This window comes from Procambarus clarkii, chromosome 9, assembly GCF_040958095.1.
Source record: "Procambarus clarkii isolate CNS0578487 chromosome 9, FALCON_Pclarkii_2.0, whole genome shotgun sequence".
Classification (NCBI taxonomy): Eukaryota; Metazoa; Arthropoda; class Malacostraca; order Decapoda; family Cambaridae; genus Procambarus; species Procambarus clarkii.
In genome coordinates, this window is record NC_091158.1 from 8,573,940 (window position 1) to 8,597,401 (window position 23,462).

At 44.5% G+C, this 23,462-nt stretch overlaps 1 protein-coding gene across 1 annotated transcript; it reads right to left on the reverse strand.

Annotated features, from left to right (window-relative positions):
• Positions 1-2,737: 2,737 nt before the first annotated feature.
• On the reverse strand, positions 2,738-18,163 carry LOC138362781 (uncharacterized). The gene is made up of 2 exons (XM_069321339.1): positions 18,004-18,163; positions 2,738-3,678 (listed from the first exon to the last, which is right to left on the reverse strand). Exons 1-2 carry the CDS (start codon positions 18,161-18,163, stop codon positions 2,738-2,740), a joined length of 1,101 nt encoding a protein of 366 aa, XP_069177440.1.
• Between the last annotated feature and the right edge of the window lie 5,299 nt (positions 18,164-23,462).

Genomic DNA, 23,462 nt, shown 5'->3' on the forward strand with positions numbered 1-23,462 from the left:
GCCTCTGGAGTTAGGGTTCAGTATTATGTCCACTCTCAGATCCTTTTCTCTAGTCGTTATAGGGAGGTAGTTTCCCTTCACCGTGTATCGGCCTTTCGGTCTCTTGGCTCCTGTTTCCATTTCCATCACCTTAAACTTGCTGGTGTTGAACTGATGTTGATGTGCAGCCCTTTTTCAGACCAACTCTGCAACTTGCTCAAGTCATCATGGAGAATCTTACAGTCCTCATTTGTCTCAATCCTCCTCATTAGTTTTGCATCATCTGCAAACATTGACACATCAGACTCAAGTTCTACAGTCAAATCGTTTACATAAATGAGGAATAGTATGGGTCCCAGCACCGATCCTTGAGGCACTCCGCTTGTTACTCTACGCCAGTCGAACTCCTCGCCCCTCACTGTTACTCTCTGACACCTGTCTGTTAGGTATCTCCTTACCCATGTTAGTGCGTTGCCGCCTACGCCCGCCTGCCTCTCAAGTTTGTATAGTAACCTCTTGTGTGGTACTGTATCAGTCTTTTTTGCCAGTCCAGAAATATGTAGTTTGCCCAGCCTTCTCTGTCTTGCCATATTTTGGTTACCTTATTATAAAACTCCAGGAGCTTCGTCATGCACGATTTCCCTTCTCTAAAGCAAATGTTGTTGTTTACTTACAAACCCAATTCTTTCAAGAACTTTGCAAGGAATGCTTGTGAGTGACACTGGTCTGTAGTTAAGTTCCTCTTCTTTATTTCCTTTCTTGTAGATTGGCACCACAATAGCCTTTTTCCAGCAGCTGGGCAATACCCTATTTGTAAGGGACCCATTAAAGATTAGCGCTAGAGGTATGCTGAGGGCCTGTGCTGCTTCTTTTAACATCCATGGTGACACTCTATCAGACACAGTAGCTTAAGCTACATGTAGTGAAGCTAGTTGTATTTTTACTTCCTCCATTGTTAGCTCAATATTTAGAAGTTTCTGTTCAATTGTGTATTTATTTATTTTCAGTTTGTATCTGCAGAATCGAGCTATTAGCTCTTGGACCCCGCCTTTCTAACCAATTTATTTTTCCTCTATTATGTCTACTACATATATTTTTCTTACACACGCACACATTCCCAGGAAGCAGTGCGTAGCAACTGTCTAACTTCCAGGTACCTATTTACTGCTAGGTGAACATGGGGCATCAGGGTGAAAGAAACTCTGCCAATCTGTTTCTGCCTCTGCCGGGGATCGAACCCGGGTCCTTAGGACTACGGGCCCAGAGCGCTATCCACACAGCCGCGAGACCCCTAGTGTGTGTGTGTGTGTGTGTGTTTGTGTGTGTGTGTGTGTGTGTGTGTGTGTGTGTGTGTGGGTGTGTGTGTGTGTGTGTGTGTGTTTGTGTACATTAGTACAAAGCGATTACAGCCAGGGATAAGGAATGATCACTGGGAGTAATAATGATGACAGATGGTTCATAATAGCAGTGAGAACCTCGCTGGAGAAGGAGGACACAATTAAGCAGCTTGGAAGGTAGTTAGTGCGGGTGTACCAGGGGAGGGGGGGAGGAGAGTGGGGACTGAGAGGGAATTACCAGGAGACCCTAATGCTGCTCTCAGGAGGGAACATAAGCATTACAGGCCAGGCTTTTTCAAGAGAGTGGTTGAGAGGTCTGAGGAGAGTGGCAGTCAAGACAAACAAATGTTTCTATGCTTTTCCTCTTCTTCAAAATACAGTAACCTGTATTATTGCACTACGTTCTCAGATCTGTATGTATTTTATGGAAATTAATGATAATAGTTGAGCTATCTTTAAGAAACCGAACTTTGTGTACATTTTAAGGGAATACACTCTAATTCTGCAGGTACTATCTTATCTAATGCAGCTAAAGCACGGTTAGCAAGCAGAGGCCACGGCAGAGTCCTCATGCTCGCCCAGAATATCTGAATCTGTTCTTATCCTGAGTCGTGTTGATCTCAGTCTCCCAAGCCTCTGGATATCCTTCCTGGAGTCTCAGTCTGGCGTCCACCACCCGGGTCTGTGCTGAAGGTGGGTGCCGTTCAGGCAGGTAATGGGGACATACTAGGAGCGGACTGTCTGTGCTGAAGGTGGGTGCCGTTCAGGCAGGTAATGGGGACATACTAGGAGCGGACTGTCTGTGCTGAAGGTGGGTGCCGTTCAGGCAGGTAATGGGGACATACTAGGAGCGGACTGTCTGTGCTGAAGGTGGGTGCCGTTCAGGCAGGTAATGGGGACATACTAGGAGCGGACTGTCTGTGCTGAAGGTGGGTGCCGTTCAGGCAGGTAATGGGGACATACTAGGAGCGGACTGTCTGTGCTCCTCAAACAATCGGTGTTTATATCCTATTTTGAAAGCTCTGTGTGGGTGCCTTGTGTTGACTGGGATGGTGTTCCTTATCTCTCTATAAAAAGTTTATGCAATATTTTCCCATAGTTGCCAAAGCCGAAGATCTTGGAGTATGAAGGCTCGTGATCAAATATATATTATTTAATGGGTTAGGTGTTTTCTTACGATTTTAATTAATGATTTGGAGTCAAAAGTAATTATATTAGAATTATCGCTGCCATGTGTTTGTTCAATGGAAAGTTTGATGTTCAATATTTCGGTGCGAAATCAAGAGGCATTGTTATTCATTCACTTTCTGTCTAGTAAAACAGGTCGGGAAGAGGGTACTGGTGTTACATTGGTGCATTGTTGATTAACAGTTGTTGGTTGATGGCTGCGCCCGGGACACGTTGTATAGGTAATGTATTGATCAACAGAGCCGGCAGTGTAGTGACTGTGTTTCCAGGAAGACAGCTGGCTGGTGTTCAACATCGAGGAAGACAGCAGGCTGGTGTTCAACATCGAGGAAGACAGCAGGCTGGTGTTCAACATCGAGGAAGACAGCAGGCTGGTGTTCATCATCGAGGAAGACAGCAGGCTGGTGTTCATCATCGAGGAAGACAGCAGGCTGGTGTTCATCATCGAGGAAGACAGCAGGCTGGTGTTCAACATCGAGGAAGACAGCAGGCTGGTGTTCATCATCGAGGAAGACAGCAGGCTGGTGTTCATCATCGAGGAAGACAGCAGGCTGGTGTTCATCATCGAGGAAGACAGCAGGCTGGTGTTCATCATCGAGGAAGACAGCAGGCTGGTGTTCATCATCGAGGAAGACAGCAGGCTGGTGTTCAACATCGAGGAAGACAGCAGGCTGGTGTTCATCATCGAAGAAGACAGCAGGCTGGTGTTCAACATCGAGGAAGACAGCAGGCTGGTGTTCAACATCGAGGAAGACAGCAGGCTGGTGTTCATCATCGAAGAAGACAGCTGGCTGGTGTTCAACATCGAGGAAGACAGCAGGCTGGTGTTCATCATCGAAGAAGACAGCAGGCTGGTGTTCATCATCGAAGAAGACAGCAGGCTGGTGTTCAACATCGAGGAAGACAGCAGGCTGGTGTTCAACATCGAGGAAGACAGCAGGCTGGTGTTCATCATCGAAGAAGACAGCTGGCTGGTGTTCAACATCGAGGAAGACAGCAGGCTGGTGTTCAACATCGAGGAAGACAGCAGGCTGGTGTTCATCATCGAAGAAGACAGCAGGCTGGTGTTCAACATCGAGGAAGACAGCAGGCTGGTGTTCATCATCGAGGAAGACAGCAGGTAAATCTTCATCTCCCGCTGTGGTGTCTGTCTTGGGTACAATTACCCCAGAAGCTGCACCAAGATCACTCCACAAGGGGCATAAATACCTTGAAATATAAACACGGAAAGCGGTTCCGTTTTCAGTGTTGTAAATCATACTGAAGGACAACCAATAGATGATTCCAGTTCCATAATAACTGGTAAGACTAGTGTAAGTCACGCAACCAGTACATCTTAAGATGAAGAATTGGCGACGGTTCCGTACGTCTTAGGCTGTTATAAAGTGGAACATCAGTGTTACTAAACTCTAAGTTAATCATGTTGAGCCTGAGGCCTAACTACACCTGGAGGATTATTAACGTCACACACAACTAGGTGTTGACCAACCAACAGGTATACTTTATGTCACACGAGTCCAGGACGAAAGTAAACTCATTGTATATAATTTGAAGAAAGTAGAACAGTGCAAACTGGAACTAGCAGGTCCATTGTTCATCACAATGAAATGTGCGAAGTAAAACATGTGTATGGGGCAAGTAACAAAGTCAGTAGACTAACAGATGTTGTCACAGCTCGTATAAGACTTGGCTACTAGTATCTCTGGCAGTTCGGCTTGTATAGGGATCTAGATGAAGTAAAGTGTAAAGTGTGTGGACAAAGACAGGGACACACACTCGAACACTATATCTTGGATTGTTGTAAAATTGAGCCTTTTAGAGATAAATCTAAGCTCACTCTGTATGATATGGCAACTTATCTTATTACCATGGATAAATTACCTGAAATCCTTGCACTGTACCCACATTTCACTTCCAGTAGATGAACGACATATGAGATTCAGAAACAAGTAGTGTATTGTGAGGACTAATAATAAACAGAAGCTCCCCTATGACTCTGTAATATCTCCATTGGTCAAACTATTATGTATTAGCGACAAGACCTACCATTAATGTATGATGACTTACTGTAAATATGTAGCTCTTGTAATAGCACTTTCTCTGTAACTAGCTGACATTGTATCTATAAGGTGTGAAGGATTGAAGAAATTGTTTATGTAATAAGGTAAGATGAGGTCTGATAAAGACCTTTTGTGCCCTCTGTAATGCTTTTGCGCTACCGCTCACAGGATGAGTATGGGGTGCACAATAAACTAGCCGCCTTCGGCGGCAACAATCAATCAGTGTATATACACCGAGAACCAGGATACACCTCTCAGTGTATATACTCGTGAAACATATTATTTTCGCTTGGTATTTACATATAAAAATCCCCATCATTCCCCACCACCGTCAGGGAATCAGGTGATTACAAGTCCCTTCAACACCCGGCCGCCGGGCGCTCCACCACGCGCGGGAGTCCTTAAGACTTCACAACTACCACTTCCAGAAATATTACAAAACGGAGCTAATAGTGATCCACTTGGGGAAGAAAATGAATAAGACGACGTCTTAATAGAGCAGCGTCTCGCGTCGTTACCCAGACAAGCAACTTGTGCACTTTACAAAGGTTAATCCTGTAATATTTCCCGTCTGGCAACCAGTAATCCTCACTGGCAGCGGCGGCTTGTGATTGGCAGATATCAATAACGAGTCACTTTAGAGCCATTTTAAGCCTCTGGTTCTCTCCGTCGGCAGAGAGTTGCACAAAATAAATTATGTGAAAGTTGGAAGGGAGGAAGGGGCAGTAGAATGAAGCGTCGACACCAGGCTCTGTCCAGACCAGAGTTATGTAAGGGAAGGATGAGCGAGAAGGGAAGGACAAACGATGGGAGAGGACAGGAAGGAGGAAAGAAGAGAGGGAAGGAAGAAGAAGGTAAGTACTCAAAACTAAGGTACATAAGGTGATGTTAACCAGCCCAGCATAGGCCGCTGATGTTATTCTTCTGATGTGGGCTTCAAGAGACAGGTTTGGCGTGATATCAACTCCTAGATCTCTCTCTCTCTGTTCCCCTGGCCCGAGGGGCCAACAAGATATATAAGACTAAGGACGGGCAAAGTAGTTTTTGAAGAGAATGACGAAAGAGGAGGATAAAGTAAGAGGAGAATGAAGTAAGAAGAGGATGTAGGAAGAGGAGCAAGTGTATGAGGTGAGGATGAGGGCAGAATTGGAAGAGAAGAGAAGCAGGATAAAACAAGATATATTGTATCAGGGGACTCAATCCTTGCCGGCCGAGTTTGGTCACCGTGACAAACACAAGAACAATTTTAAATGTACCGCCTCAAAAATTAAATTAGGCTCACGTTCTCCTTGCGACTAGCCAAGTTTCAACCTAAATTTACGTAAATACGTCTTTCCGTTTTAAAGCTGTTTCTAACACACACACACACACACACACACACACACACACACACACACACACACACACACACACACACACACACACACACAGAGTTGAGTTTACGGTTGAGAGGCGGGACCAAAGAGCCAGAGCTCAACCCCCGCAAGCACAACTAGGTGAGTACACCAACAAATGGCTACTAAAGTTCAATACAAGTAAATGTACGGTAATGAAACTAGGAGGAGGAAATAGGAGGCCAGACACTGGATATCGAATGGGAGATGAAGTCCTTCACGAAACGGACAGAGAGAGAGATCTAGGAGTTGATATCACGCCAAACCTGTCTTGAAGCCCACACCAAAAGAATAACATCAGCGGCCTATGCGAGGCTGGCTAACATCAGAACTGCTTTCAGAAACCTGTGCAAGGAATCCTTCAGAACACATACGTAAGAACAATCCTGGAGTATGCGGCCCCAGGATGGAGCCCGTACCTTGTCAAGCACAAGACGAAGCTGGAAAAAGTTCAGAGGTATGCCACTAGACTAGTCCCAGAACTAAGAGGCATGAGTTATGAGGAAAGGCTGCGGGAACTGCACCTCACGTCGCAAGAAGACAGAAGAGCTCGGGGAGACATGATCACCACATATACAATTCTCAGGGGAATTGATAGGGTAGACAAGGATGGATTATTTAACACAGGTGGTACACGCACAAGGGGACACACGTGGAAGCTGAATACCCAAATGAGCCACAGAAACATTAGAAAGAACTTTTTCAGTGTCAGAGTAGTAAGTAAATGGAATGCACTAGAAAGTGATGTGGTGGAGGCTGACTCCATACACAGTTTCAAATGTAGCTGTGATAGAGCTCGAGAAGCTCAGGAATCTGTACTCCAGTAGATTGACGGTTGAGAGGCGGGACCAAAGAACCAAAGTTCAAACCCCGCAAGCACAACTAGGTGAGTACACACACACACGAATTCCTAACCAGTTGAAAAATAAAACTACAAATTCATTTATCTAATGGATGTGGACGGTATAATTCCCAGAAAAAGTGGATAAACGAATCAACGTCTTTCAAATATTGAGATAATGGTGAGGAGTATGGCAGTGGCCCTCCCTGGTGGGCCACCAGCAGGTAGGAGGACCCTTGCCTGTCTTGGGTCCCTCGTAGTTCCCGCCGCTGATGATGGTAATTAGACCTGTGTGAATAATTACACCACTGATTCAGACCTTGTACTTAAACGGCCTTTGATTACACACTGCTCTCGCCGCCCACAACCCGTGGACCCAACACTGAACCCCCTCGTCCCTCAGTCATCACACACCTCTGGTCCCTAGGACCCCCTAGACCTCTGGACCCCCTGACTCACACCTCTGGTCCCTAGGACCCCCTAGACCTCTGGACCCCCTGACTCACACCTCTGGTCCCTAGGACCCCCTAGACCTCTGGTCCCTCAGTCATCACATCTCTGGTCCCTAGGACCCCTTAGACCTCTGGTCCCTCACTCATCACACACCTCTGGTCCCTAGGACCCCCTAGACCTCTGGTCCCTCAGTCATCACACCTCTGGTCCCTAGGACCCCCTGACTCACACAACTACGGTCCCTAAAAGTCCCCAAGATCCAGACCTCTAACAATAAAAAATAAAGATGTTATAACATGATATAAAGATATTAATATATGGTATAACGCCGCTCACCGCACCACCTCTCTCTCTCTCTCAACTTCTCTAGCCTAATACGTCGCATTTCTTAAGGAATCGACCAATTCGTTAAAAATGCGACGCACTGCACACAAAAACAGAACAGGGTAATACAGACGTTTTCTATGCATCATCCTCGACAGGTTAGATGGGTTGGAAAGGTTCGTACAATTCTGGTTAGGCAAAACAGCTCCATTTAACCTAGTTGAATTACTCCGATAAAGCATAAAGGTATGTTAATTTTGCCAATAAAGATGTTAACAATACACATTTTATCGAGAGAGAGAACAGACTGGACATATCTCGGAATGATGACGGAGAACGCAGAAGAAATGGGTAAAGGAGAATAAAGGAATGGGGAATAACTTGGGATAACGAGGAACGGAGAAATGAGGGTGGTAAATAGGGGTGTGTAGAGGGTGGTAAATAGGGTGTGAGAAGGATGAAAGGGGTCAGAATAATGACAGGATGAAAAACAAAACAAAAAATGACAGGAAAATAAACGCGGCCAGCTCAGTGTGAAGCTGGAGGTATTAATTAATTATCGAATATTTCCGTAATATTTCTAATTAGGAGGTATTAAGTAAGTGAAGGAGGGAGATCACAACTAAGACAAAGCAAGGTGAATGACCCAAGACGTAAAGATACAGAGAAACCATAAATGCGAAGACAGGGATAAGCGAAGAAAGGAGAGTGTACGGGGGAAGAGAAAGGGAACGCAAAGAACGACTGACAGGAATATACGGAAAGGGAGACAGGAGGAACAGGACTGAACACTAAAAACCAAAACATGGAAAAATTCCCGCGACTTGCGACGAGAGAAGAGTGCAGATGAGAGAGGGAGGGAGGGGAGGGAAGGGAGAGTAAGGGAGGTAGAGGGGGCGGGTGGGAGGGATGGAGAGTGAAGGAAGAGAAGGAAGGATGAACGTGGGATGGGGCAGGATAGAGGACGTATCGGGGCGTTGATTACATAGTTGTGCCTCACTCCACCGGCCATCACTACACCGAGACATCTGCCACCAATATCGGGAAGTGCTTCCTAGACCACACCAGGAGCATACAGACAGCTTCCTAGACCACACCAGGAGCATACAGACAGCTTCCTAGACCACACCAGGAGCATACAGACAGCTTCCTAGACCACACCAGGAGCATACAGACAGGTTCCTAGACCACACCAGGAGCATACAGACAGCTTCCTAGACCACACCAGGAGCATACAGACAGCTTCCTAGACCACACCAGGAGCATACAGACAGCTTCCTAGACCACACCAGGAGCATACAGACAGCTTCCTAGACCACACCAGGAGCATACAGACAGCTTCCTAGACCACACCAGGAGCATACAGACAGCTTCCTAGACCACACCAGGTGCATACAGACAGCTTCCTAGACCACACCAGGAGCATACAGACAGCTTGCTAGATCACACCAGGAGCATACAGACAGCTTCCTAGACCACACCAGGCCCCCACAAACAGCTTACTAAACCCATCCTCCTAATAGAACGTCGCATTTTGACGTACACTCTACCCAAGGCCAAAAATCGTCGTACTAGAAAACGGTAGTGTCTCGCGAAATTGAAATACTGTCCCGTTTTCTGTTTTGGGTTCTCTGGTAGGTTAGGTTAAGGGCACTTTAGTACGAGCGTTTCTTGACGTTGGGAAACCTTAGGAGGACGGAGTTGGGTTGCTTGGGTTGATGCGTTTATGGTTACGTTAGTAGTTTGTATTTTGTACGTTGTGGCGAATTAAGACAATTATGCAAGGATTCTTTCCTCGTGTTTCTCGTCAAATTTTTTTTGTTTAGAAGCATTTTTGTTTTAATTCTCTTCTGAAATCTCTTTTTCTAACCCATTCTATTTGGTTAGCTTATGGTGAATACATCTTCAGTTTTCAGTTCTTATGCTCCTTATTTCGTCAGTTATTCTCTTCGTTGCATTACTTCTTCTCTTTCTGATTTCGTTCGTTTTCTTCTTCCTTGTTTTGTCAATTATTTCTTCCTCATTTTCTTTGTTCTTCTGTTCAATATTTCGAACAAGACCTCTTTGTCAGCTCTACGTTATCCTTAATACTCTGAATATTGTTATCACTTCTCGTCTGTATCTTATTCCCTTCAAGGTGAAGAGGTAAAGTTCTCTGGATCGATCAGTGTAGATTACTTCCCTCAGCTGTGACCCGAGCTGTATGGCATGCCTCAAAACCTGCTCTAGCTTCATTAGTTCTTTCTTATGGTATATCCTGGCTAAAATTGTGTGTGTGTGTGTGTGTGTGTGTGTGTGTGTGTGTGTGTGTGTGTGTGTGTGTGTGTGTGTGTGTGTGTGTGTGTGTGTGTGTGTGTGTGTGTGTGTATGTGTGTGTGTGTGTATTAGATGATAAACATGTGTACTAATGCCGGACAAGAGTACTAGATACCGGACAGGTGTAATGGATAACTGTACAAGTGTACAGCATGGACACGGGGGAGATACCAGATGAGCTTAAATCAGCAGACATAGCCCCTCTACACATGGGAGGGAGCAAAGCATTGGCACATAATTATAGAATTAACCCAAGCCAACATGGATTTACAGCGGGAAACGTCGTCGTCCCTTCAATTTCTAGTGTGTGGTCTGGTCAACTTACAGCGGGAAGATCATGCCTCTCACAGCTACTTGACCACTACGACAAAATCACGGAGGCATTAGAAGGAAAACAGAATGCAGATGTAGTATACACAGACTTTGCAAAGGCATTCGTTAACCAGACCACACACTAGAAGGTGAAGGGACGACGACGTTTCGGTCCGTCCTGGAACATTCTCAAGTCGATTGTGTCTCAAGTCGGACCATTCTCACAATCATTCTCACTTGAGAATGGTCCAGGACGGACCAAAATGTCGTCGTCCCTTCACCTTCTAGTGTGTGGTCTGGTTAACATTCTTCAGCCACGTTATTGTGACTCATCGTCTGCATTCGTTAAATGTAACCATGGAGTGATCGCACACAAAATGAGGTCAGTGGGAATAACTGGTAAAGAAAGATACTCAGTTTTATGTCGAACAGAACACAAAGAGTAACAAGTGTACTAGATACTGTGCTTGGAATCGATTTTATATGGTTGATAAGATCACTGCTTTTTCTTATTCTCATTTCAGATATAGACACAAATTCAAGTTACAGCTTTGTATCATCCTTTGCAGATGACACGAAAATCGCATGAAAATTACCTCTGCTGAAGACATTAAAAAACTACAAGCAAATATTAATAATGTTTTCGACTGGGCAACATAAAATAACATGATGTTCAACAGTGTTAAATTTCATGTTCTCAGATACAATAAAAATGAGAACCTTAAACATAACACAGGGAACAAAACACAATCAAATCTGCCCATAGTAGGGTCCTAGCAGCATGTAAAGGATTTGGGAATAATGATGTCTGACGACTTAACGTTTAAGAAACATGACCAAGAAAATATTTCGTCAGCCAGAAAAATCATAGGATGAACTTTCAAATCCAGGGATCCCATCACAATGGTTGTACTATTCAAATCACTTTTGCTGTCCCGTCTTGAGTACTGCTCAACACTAACGTCTCCCTTCAGAGCAGGAGAGATTGCTGAATAGAGGGAATACAGAGAACATATACGGCATACATAGACGCGATAAAGCACCTAAATTATTGGGATCATCTCAAAGCTCTCCAAATGTACTCACTAGAAAGGAGACGAGAGAGATATCAAATAATATACACGTGGAAAATACTGGAGAGCCAGGTCCCAAATCTACACAGTAAAATAACAACATACTGGAGTGAACGATACAGAAAAAAATGCAGAATAGAACCAGTGAAGAGCAGGGGTACCACAGGCACAATCAGAGAAGACTGTATAAACATCGGAGGTCCACGGTTGTTCAACATACTCCCAGCGAGTATAAGAAATATTGCCGGAACAACCGTGGACACCTTCGAGAGAAAACTAGATAGTTTTCTTCAAGAAATGCCGGACCAACCGGGCTGTGGTGGATATGTGGACCTGCGGGCCGCTCCAAGCAACAGCCTGGTGGATCAAGCTCTCACAAGTCTGGCCCTGGCCTCGGGCCGGGCTTGGGGTGTAGAAGAACTTCCAGAACCTCACCAAGCAGGTAAGCAGGATACCGGACAGGTGTACTGGATACCGGACACGAGTACTGGATACCAGACAGGTGTACTAAATACCGGACAGGTGTATTAGATACCGGACAGGTGTACTTGATGTCCTATCAAGCAGCTGATAGCATGAACATAGCGAAGCACCCGAGACATGATTAATGTTAAGTTTAGAAGACAGTCACCTATTCCAGCACCAATTACCGTAATATCAGGACTATTGACAAGGGGGGGGGAACCATCCGGTAGTTAGCAACGAACTAACTTCCTGACGTCTGCTCACCAACTGCTGTAGGAAGCAACGATGGACATGGCTTTAATTACCAACACGCACCAATTATCGTTACAAACGCGACGCTAAATGTGACTTTAATTAAAGATAACTCACTGAGTAATTACTGAACAAGAGGACATAAAGATGCAATTACGAGACTACTTTCTCGAAGTTATGTTTAAAAAGCATGCTTTCAAAATTGTAATTTTCCTGCAGAAATATGCTCAGACGTAAAACATAATAAATCGTTAGGCACGCACACACATGCACGCACAAGCACGCACACACACACACACACACACACACACACACACACACACACACACACACACACACACACACACACACACACACACACACACACACACACACGGCCGAGGGGACAGCACTTGGTCCTATGGGTTACGGTTCGAATCCTGGCCGAAGCGGAAACAAATGGACAGTTTTTTTCACCTGATGCGCCAGTTTACCCAGCAGTAAATAGGTACCTAGGAGCTAGCTGCTTGGGGCTGCATGCTGGGTAGGTGTACTCACTTAGTTGTGTCTGAGGGGGTTGCGCTCTGGCTCTTTGGTTCCGCCTCTCAATGTTAAAAAGTTTTCTTTTAGCGTGAGAGTTGTGGAAAATGGAATGCACTTAAGGAGCAGGTTGTAGAAGCAAATTCTGTTCATAATTTTAAAACTAGGTATTATAGGGAAATAGGACCGGAGTCATTGCTATAAACAACCGATGGCTCGAAAGGCGGGATCCAAGAGTCAATGCTCGATCCTGCAGACACAAATATGTGAGTACACGCACACACACACGCACGCACGCACGCACGCACACACACACACACACACACACACACACACACACACACACACACACACACACACACACACACACATATATATATCCCAGTAGGCCAGAAGAGTAAGGGGGAGACATGATAACCTACAAAATTCTCAGGGGGAATTGACAGGGTGGACAAAGACAAACTCTTTAGCACGGGCGGAACACGAACACGAATTCCGCCTTGTTCACAATAGAACACGGATACGTTCCTGCACTGAGAGACGTGTTGATAAACCAAGCAGCCATGAAGATTTTCAATTACCAGAGATGAAGTTAGGAGGTATCTGCTAGAAATAGACGTGACTAGGACCGTTGGGCCTGACAGAATCTCACCAAAGATACTAAAAGAGGATGCAGAAGCACATTGCATACCACTCACTATGGAATATAATAGGACAATGGAAACTGGAAACCTACCAGACAGTTGGATGACGGCTAATGACGTCCCAATACACAAAAATGGGTGACAGGCAGGTGACACTAAACTACAGGCCGGTGGTCTTAACTTGCATACCATGTAAGACGATAGAGAAGATCGTGAGGAAATAGCTCATAGCACATCAGGAGAGATGGAACGTCATTACACACCACCAGCATGGGTTCAGGGATGGCAGATCGAGCATCACGGGTTTAACAGAATTCTATGACCGGTCAACAAATGTTAAGCAAGAAAGAGAAGGGCAGGCAGACTGCATTTTCTTGAACTACCAGAATGCTTTTGATAGAGTACCCCATAAGAGGGTTATTGCATAAGTTGGAGAAAACGGGCTGGAGTAATAGGTCATGTGATAAGTGAGTACGGATAAGTTGCTCCATTGGATAAGGAACAGAAAACAGAGTTATTGTGAGGGGTAAGAACGCAGAATGGCGAGATGTCACAAGCGGAGTACCATAGGGTTCTGAACTAGGACCTATCCTGTTTCTGATATATGTAAATAATCTTCCAATATTTATTTATCTCTATGTTTGCTGGTGATGCTAAAATCATGAGAAGGATTAGGACTGATTACAGCAAGAGATTACAATATGACCTGGACATACTGAAGAAATGCTATAACAAATGGCTACTTGAGTTTAACTCAAGCAAGCGTAAAGTAATGAAAATAGGTGTAGGGAGTAGGAGGCCGAACACAAGGTACCAATTAGGAGATGAAATCCTTCAGAAATCAGGAAGAGAAAAAGTTCTGGGGGTTGTTAACCCGCCAGACAATGAGGGCCACATCAAAAGGATATCATCAGCGACATTTGCGAGGTTGACAGACATAAGACTTGCCTTTAGAAACTTGTGAAAGGAATCATTCAAAAACTTGTATATCAGACCAATGTATATTCCGGAGTATGTAGCGCCATCGTGAAGTCCATATCTAGTCAAACACAAATCGAAGTTAGAAAAAGTTCTGAGGCTAGTCTCCGATCTGAGAGAAAAGACTATTAGAATTAAACCTCACGACACTAGAAGACAGAAGTGTTAGGAAGAGACATGATTACCACCTATCAAATTCTCAGAGAAATTGATAGAGTAGAAAAAGACAAACTATTTAGCACAGGTGGTACACGCACAAGGGAACAGAGGTGGAAACTGAGTATCCAATGAGCCACAGAGACGTTAAACAACAACTGTTTCCGTGACAGCGTAGTTAACAGATGGAATACCTTAGGCAGTGATGTGGAGTAGGCTGACTCCATACACAGTTTCAATTGTAGATATGACAAAGCCCAATAGGCTCAGGAACCTGTACACCAGCTGCTTGACACCGGAGAGGCAGGGACCAAAAATCCGAAGCTTAACCCCCGCAAGTACACCTAGGTGAGTACACATGTCAACACAAGCCAAAGTATATCCCAAGACACACTTGGGGCGTGAATGAGGCCAAACTGGCACCAAGAATTATGTGTCCTAATATAGCCAACAGTGAGGTAGGCGTAATAGGACGTAATTAGGAAAGTAAAATAGTAATGTATTAGTGGATCATAAAAGTGTGACGTATAAGTGTGACTAAGAAGAGTGACGAGTGTGACTAAGAGTGACGAGGGTGACTAAGAAGAGTGACGAGTGTGACTAAGAAGAGTGACGAGTAATGTAGAAGAGTGACGTAGTAGTGTGATGTATCAGTGTGAAGGAGACAGGTCGACACAGCCTGGCCTCGTGTCCTGCGGGCGTCAGCAGCCATATAATCACTCCCAGAACCTAAGTAAGGGTCTAGCCTCCACGTCTATAATTACCCACACACGAATAATTATCACTATGCCAGGCCAGGTAGATAAGACCATAGCCGGCGACAATACGGTGCTACGCCACACACGACCACAAAGCAGGCGATCATGTAGGTTCTCCAAAGTGGTTTTAACCTTCTCGCGTGGCTGTGGCATAAGCAGTCCTCGACCTAGAGACACGAACAAGACAGTTACAGATCCTGAGGTGATAATTCACTGGAGTAAAACACTAAAAAAACAAGGGGGGAGTGTTTTTGTATTTTTTCTCAAGACTTTATGGAGGAAGAGATGAAGCTGAAACTTACACAAGGTTCCAACACCCGGTCGCTTCTCTTGACACTTGCCTCGACAACCTTTGTCAACTTATGTGCATAAATCCCACATAACGTGATTTCTTCCCTTAGTGGCTATATAATTTACACAGGATGGATGATAATTTACTAGGATTTATGGCCATTTTTCGTATAATTTAGGATTTTAATTTCGTAAATTATTGCATTTTATAATTCCTTTTTAAATCATGATTTTTTTTTATTATGCGAGATATAAATAATGTCAAGGTAGTTTACGAGCATAATGAACGAGTTATAATGGACTTGGGCCTTACTCTCTCACACTGGCACGAGTAGAGAACCTCTACCGTCACAACCCATCCCACACAACGCCAGGTAACTCTCCCACACAACGCCAGGTAACTCTCCCACACAACGCCAGGTAACTCTCCCACACAACGCCAGGTAACTCTCCCACACACCGCCTGGTAACTCTCCCACACAACGCCAGGTAACTCTCCCACACAACGCCAGGTAACTCTCCCACACAACGCCAGGTAACTCTCCCACAACGCCAGGTAACTCTCCCACACAACGCCAGGTAACTCTCCCACACACCGCCTGGTAACTCTCCCACACAACGCCTGGTAACTCTCCCACACAACGCCAGGTAACTCTCCCACACAACGCCAGGTAACTCTCCCACACACCGCCTGGTAACTCTCCCACACACCGCCTGGTAACTCTCCCATACAACGCCTGGTAACTCTCCCACACAACCCCAAGTAACTCTCCCACACAACGCCTTGTAACTCTCCCACACAACGCCTTGTAACTCTCCCACACAACGTCAGGTAACTCTCCCACACAACGCCTGGTAACTCTCCCACACAACCCCAGGTAACTCTCCCACACAACGCCAGGTAACTCTCCCACACAACGCCTGGTAACTCTCCCACACAACCCCAGGTAACTCTCCCACACAACCCCAGGTAACTCTCCCACACAACGCCTGGTAACTCTCCCACACAACCCCAGGTAACTCTCCCACACAACGCCTGGTAACTCTCCCACACACCGCCTGGTAACTCTCCCACACAACCCCAGGTAACTCTCCCACACAACGCCAGGTAACTCTCCCACACAACGCCTTGTAACTCTCCCACACAACCCCAGGTAACTCTCCCACACAACGCCAGGTAACGCTCCCACACAACGCCAGATAACTCTCCCACACAACGTCAGGTAACTCTCCCACACAACGTCAGGTAACTCTCCCACACAAAGCCTGGTAACTCTCCCACACAACGACTGGTAACTCTCTCAAAACTGTAAGTTCTTGACTGATGCACAAACCAAACTCATATCTTAGTGGGAGACTTCCCTTAATTTCATTTTCCATGTATGAGTCTTTCTATACGTGTCACTATACTCACTATCGGCCGTGGATAGTTGAGTATAGTGAGGGTGACATATAGTTCAACTTGTAGCTAATGGATAGAAGAAAGACGAAGTGCGTTCAGACCTTGTGAAATCCTCTTGGGGATGAGCACTGTAATTCTAGGGTGCCACGGGGATCTTTGACCCTCCAATCTGACCCCAGTTGTTGGGGGTGCCAATACCAGACTTCCATATACACGCAGCTACAAGGTTGCACTCAAGTGCACTCTGTGTATTATGCCACTGTCGTGATGTGTTATCTGTGCCATAGACTGCCACTGTGCCCTGACAAGAGGGAGCCAGCTTAGCTTAGCTGCCAACACCCACACATCGTGTCAGCAAGGCGGACAGCCCGGCCTGCTTTCATACCTCTCACTGTATTTCCCACTTCTATACTTCCCTTCACCTAGGCCTCTCCTTCCTCTTTACTCCCCCCCCCCTAAAAAAAAAAAGACTGCCACGTGTGCGTTTTGCTGCTTGTGCGTTCCGCTCTTGTGTTTTTCACCCTGAGCGTTCTCCAATCTGAGCGTTTTTTACTTTCCTAAGTATTATTCTCCTGCCTGAGCGTTTTCCTTCCGCCTAAGTGCTCTCCTCCTGTCTAAGCGTTATTCTCTGTTCTATTGAACTGAGCGTTTTCTCCCTGCACTGAGATGCTTCTGTTTGAGCATTTTCCTGCCTGAGGGTTCTCATTATTCCTGAGCGTTATCCTCTTGTCTGAGCATTCTCCTCATGTTTGCCTCTCAACTTTGAAAGATCTTTGAATGTACCACACATTGCCTTATGTGTGGTACTGTATCAAAGGCTTTTTGGCAGTCTAGAAATATGCAATCTGTCCATCCTTCTCTGTCTTGCCTTATTCTCGTTACCTTATCATAAAACTCCAAGAGGTTCGTCAGGCATGATTTCCCTGCTCCAAAGCTGTATTGTTGTTTACTTACAAACCCAATTATTTCTATATGTGCGCAACTAGTCTTACCCATATAATTATTTCAAGTATTTTGCAAGGAATGCTTATGAGTGACTCTGGTCTGTAGTTATGTACCTTTTCTCTATCTCCTTTCTTGTAGATTAGCGCCACATTTGTCTTCTTCCAGCAGCTGGGCAATTTCCCGTGTAAGTGACTCATTATAGATTAGCGCTAGAGGTATGCTGAGGACCTGCTGCTGCTTCTTTTAACATCCATGGTGATACTCTATCAGGCCCAGTAGATTTAGCTACATCTAGTGATGCTAGTTGTATTCTTACTTCCTTCCGCTGTTTTCTCAATATTTAGAAGATTCTCTTCAGGGGCTACTTCCTCATCTAGCTCCGGGAGCTGTTCAAACTCAGTAGTGAACACTCCATGGAAGCTGGCATTGAGCGCCTCACAAATTTCTTCATAATTTTCTGTATACTGGCCTCCCATTTTTCTTAACCTGGTCACTTGGTCATTCACTGTCATATTCCTTCTTATATGGCTATGTAGGAGTTTCGGTTGGCTCTTTGCTTTGAAGGCAATATCATTTTCTTAGTTTCTTTCTGTCAATCTTCATATGTTCATGTAGTCATTCCTGGCCCTGTAGCATCTAACACAGGTTTACCTCTGTCCTTTGCCTTCTGTAGTTCCTCCACTCCTTCCTGCTTTTTGCTTTTGCTTCCTGACACTGTCTATTGACTCCCGGGTTATTATATGCCCTCCTACGTTTTACCCTAAATGGTGGTATGAATCTTACTTCTGCCTCTTTGAACCTTCAGTTTGACTTGGTCCATCATTTCCTGGACCGTTTCCTCTAAGTTCCTCCTCCCAGTGCACACTTCCCAGATACTCTCTTATTTCATTTTGTCTTCTTGTTTATAGTTTACTCTCCCTTCCCTGACTCCTTGTATTATGGGCACTGTTCTGAGTTCCATCGTGTAGTCGAATACCAGGACACAATGGTCACTTGCTCCTAGTGGTATATCATGCTCTAAGTTCTTAATGTCTTCCTCGTTCTGGGTGAAGATCAAGTCCTGTAGACTTGGTGTATCTCCTTCCCTTTCTCTTGTGTACTAATTTACATGTTGTGTTAAAAAGTTTCTTTCTACAACTTCCACTAATTTCGCTCCCCACGTTTCTTTCCCACCATGAGGATTTCTCGATTTCCACTTAATCTCTCCATGATTAGGTCCCCCATGACTAGAAGTTTAGCTCTCATTCTGTGTACCACTGTTGCTGCTCTCTGCAATATCTCTATGCATGCTTTGTTGTTGTCATCATATTCCTGCCTTGGTGTTCTGTTGGGGGGTTGTAAATTAAAAGCTCCACAATTCTGTTTCCATCTGCTGTCAGTGTCCCAGTGATGGAGTCTTTGTATACGTTTTTACTCTGATACTTGAGTTCTTCGAACTTTCACTCCCGTTTTACTAGGAGTGCAACTCTTCCTCCTTGTCTTTGTTGTCTTTCATTGTGTGTGTGTGTGTGTGTGTGTGTGTGTGTGTGTGTGTGTGTGTGTGTGTGTGTGTGTGTGTGTGTGTGTGTGTGTGTGTGTGTGTGTGTGTAATTACCTGAGTGTAGTTACAGGATGAGAGCTACGCTCGTGGTGTCCCGTCTTCCCAGCACTCATTGTCATATAACATAACAATGTTATATATATATTGTGTGTTCCTATGTCTATCAGTTAGCTCCCGCAAGAGAACCATAGCCGAGCCAATACACAGCAAGCACCTACACCTGAGAGATACTCGTCCCAAATACAATTCTTCCAACACACACACACACACACACACACACACACACACACACACACCATTACTCTCTCTCGACCTTCCATCCACTCGACACTGCGGAAGGAGCCTCAGCAATTCAACCCGCCTAACCTCAGTTATGTCCGCCATCAACTCTTGACAATGTACATTCAGAAAATCCATAAAGAAACCACAAGTTATTATGAAGATCGTAATGACCTCAGAGTGTAGCACACTCGGTAAAGGAATGAATTACACGTGTGAAATAATTTGCGAGCTTTAATAGAGAACGAAATAACGTGTAAATAACTTGAGCATGCGTATACACGAACACATATAATTACACATACATTCATACACAACATTTTAAATATGTATATGAAAAAACATATACCCAACACAAAACCAGATAAAAATATATACGCAAACACACACACACACACACACACACACACACACACACACACACACACACACACACACACACACACACACACACACACACACACACAGCCCCAAGTTCCAGATGATAGGATAGTGAGAGAGCCATTGTTTCAGGCCGGCATCGCTCCAACACAGAGATGTCCCCACACAGATAACACAACCACAGACTTGTGGACACCCAATCTGTCTGCAGCCCGGCCACACCAACAGCTCGCGTGTTTGGCTGCTTGTCTGAATAGTTGGTTGTGTGGTTGGTTGGTGGGTTGGTTGTGTGGTTGGTTGGTGGGTTGTTTGTGTGGCTGGTTGGTGGGTTGGTCGTGTGGTTGGTTGGTGGGTTGTTTGTGTGGCTGGTTGGTGGGGTTCATTGGTTATGTGATTGTCTTGTTGTCAAGGTGTTTGCTTGAGTTGGATGATTAATGTTCAAGTGATCACTTTATAGTTTACTAATTATAAGCTTGGTTAGTTTTTGGTCAGATTGTTGGCGGTTCCATTGGTATTTGGATGGTTGGATCGTTCCATAATAACCACCCTAGTCATTGACCGAACAGCTGTGATGAGTTGATTGGTTGGATGGCTAACTGGCTGGCTTTGGTGGTCGCCTGGCTAACTTGTTAGGACTGGTGTTGTTGTTGTTGTTAAAGATTCGCTACCTGGAACAGAGTTCCAAGTAGCACGGGCTATGGTGAGCCCGTAGTGCCTTATAGGACTGGTGGCCCGCTGGTTGACGGCGTTTAGGTTCATTATATGAACGCACTTGGGCGTCCAACAGGAGCTGCCCTAACGTGTCATCTACGCACCTGGGCTCCTCGTCTCTTGTCACGGGGAGAAAGCACACGTGGAGCTTTATAATTGGTGTGGACGAGGCGTGTGACGTCACTATGACTATGGCGTCATTATGACGTCATTGACATGTCATAATATGTATGCCAGTACAGGTTTTAGATCCTAGTATGCCAGTCAGCCTGATGTTTGTAGCTTCCCTCCCCTCCCCTTCACCCGTTGTGTTGTCAGCACCCTTGTGTAAGCGCCAAGTGTTGCCTACACATTGTGTTGTCTGCACATTGTGCTGCCAGCACAATGTGTTGCCAGCAATTTGTATTTATAAGAGTTAGCTCTACATTGAAAATAAATTGTGAATAATTCGACTAGACAAATATATAATAAAGATTACCCAACAGGCGAACGTGGAAGTGGGGAGAAGAGAAGAATAGGTAGAGGAGGAGGAGTTGAGAAGGAGAGAAAGAGGCCAAGAGCTTAACCCAGCTGCATGTCAACTGGTCAGTGGTTCGAGACGCAAGTACTCTCAAAGGATGGCACAACGCACATGTCATTAGCGTCATCGCCAAGCCTATAATTAGAGTGAATGGTGTACTGTACAGCTGAGCTGTTACTATGTACACTGAGGATGTCTCGGTGTACACCTTAACTCTCTCCTGGTCTCTTGCGCCACGAGAGATTTGTTGGTGGTAGTTGAGATTGTTTGCAGAAGAACAATGTGGATTTATGTGTACACAGACTGTGGGTCATGTCGAGTGTTGAAGATGTTGCCTGTGTGTTTCCAGGTCCTGTGGGTGTATTAGCAAGGAAAGTTATGTGATGTTTTAATGGTTTGTCAGTTTGTGTGGTCCAGATTGCCGGGTTGTTTGTTCAGTCATGGAGACCTATAGTAGTGGGGAAACACCGTCAGCGTCGTGTACCCATCCCAGTGCTCTGCTGTTTAATTCTCGGTAATCTAAATGTGTTTGTTTTGGCTGCGAGTGCAGGTGGAGCATAAATTAATAGATGACGAATAAGGGCTTTGGACAAATGAATTTTGGTATTAGTTTATGTTGTGGTAATGTATATAATTGACCTAGTGCTTGGTGAGATATGGTTATGGTGAGATATGTGTGCCTAGGTTATAATCAACTGTTATGCCCACAGCAGTGGATGATGCAGGAAATGTACGATCAAGAAAGACTGAGTATAGTTTAACAGATATTATGTTTTCACGTTTTTTCTTCAAAAGCATTAAGTGACTGGATATATTTTTTTTGTCTGAATGCACTAGTATACCCAGAATGTGTATACCCAGAATGTCACTATGTCAATTCCGTCCAGAGTTTACCATGCTAAGTTACCTGTTGGGCTGCTAGTAATGAGGTGAGTGACATCGTCAGCATAGCACATGGTGAGTGAGTTGTGACGTATGTTATTTATCACGGATGTTATTTATGTATAAAATGTAGTGATGGAGCAAGAACAGAGCCTTCAGGTACTCCAGCCTAGAGGTCAAAATAATTAAAGTGTTTTTGAAGAATTTAATTTGAATAATTTTGTTGTCTAAGTAGTTGTAAAGGAGTTTTTCTCCCCCAAAAAATTGTGAGGAAAATGAAAGTGATTGCAGAGTTTGACTGTTAGTCCTTCGTGCCTGTGTCAAATACTTTTACTACGCCTTTTGTCACGGGAACTCTTGTGTTGTCCCGGTCATAATTATACTCGCCAGCGCCACACTTATAATAACATGTTGACTGATGCAACACTTGTAAATCACTTGCAAGAGAAATTACACGATGAAGCACTATGAAAATTAACAATATATTCTGCATTTTAAATGCCCAACATTTCAGAGCACGAAATATATTTGTTACAAAACACCAAAATAAAAATCATCAAGTTTAAAATTAAACAATTATCTAACATAAAAAAATCGATTGTGGAAATATGCTGAGTTAATGCAATTCCAGTTTTTTATTCCATCACCACCATCAAAAATTCAATTAGTTTAAGGAAAGCATAAAAAAAGGTAAATCAAACCACCATCTCAGTGTATTTACTTTTTGTGACAATGGCCGCTCCAACCATACCATTAAAACCAATACCACAGTTCGTGATACAAGGGAATTAGCCACTGTCGTTCCGCCAAGACCCATTTACTGGTGGAAATTACACGCCGATGATACTTTCATACGAATTATCTGAGGAAATGGAATGAAGGGTGAGGATGGGTTTACCTTAAGTAAGAACAAAAAATGGAGAGGGAGCCATACTAACTGTAATTGTGTTTGTGTTATGGAAGGTTTAATGGTGGCTAATTCTCACACGATGAAGCAATATGCAATTACTAAAGAAAACAATTCAGGTGTTCCGTGTTAGTTACTTGTTGGATGGTGAGACTGGCTATTTTCTCCTTATGGTCAGTAATTGTATCACTTGTACACATGCGCGCGCAAACACAGCCATACACACACACACACACACACACACACACACACACACACACACACACACACACACACACACACACACACACACACACAGCCACACAGCCACACAGCTACACACACACACACACAAAGATACATATATAATACATGCCTCAACATACTTAGGTTGACATTTGACAAAGGTAATAACATTTGACAAAGGTCCGACAAGCGCCTACTGGAATAAATCCTAGCAAATGCAAGGTAAGGAGAATAATGGAACACGAGGAAAAACGTCAGTATAGAAGTAATCTTCTAAAATTGGAAAAGCTGAAAATCCTCAACTATTTCTACCACCTGAGGCACGAACAC

Coding starts and splice junctions, on each gene's coding strand:
- LOC138362781 (XM_069321339.1), bottom strand. CDS start 18,163: ATGGGAGGCCAGTATACAGAAAATTATGAAGAAATTTGTGAGGCGCTC. Junction 3,679..18,003: donor TGAGAAAACAGCGGAAGGAA/GTAAGAATACAA, acceptor ATCTTGGTGCAG/CTTCTGGGGTAATTGTACCC.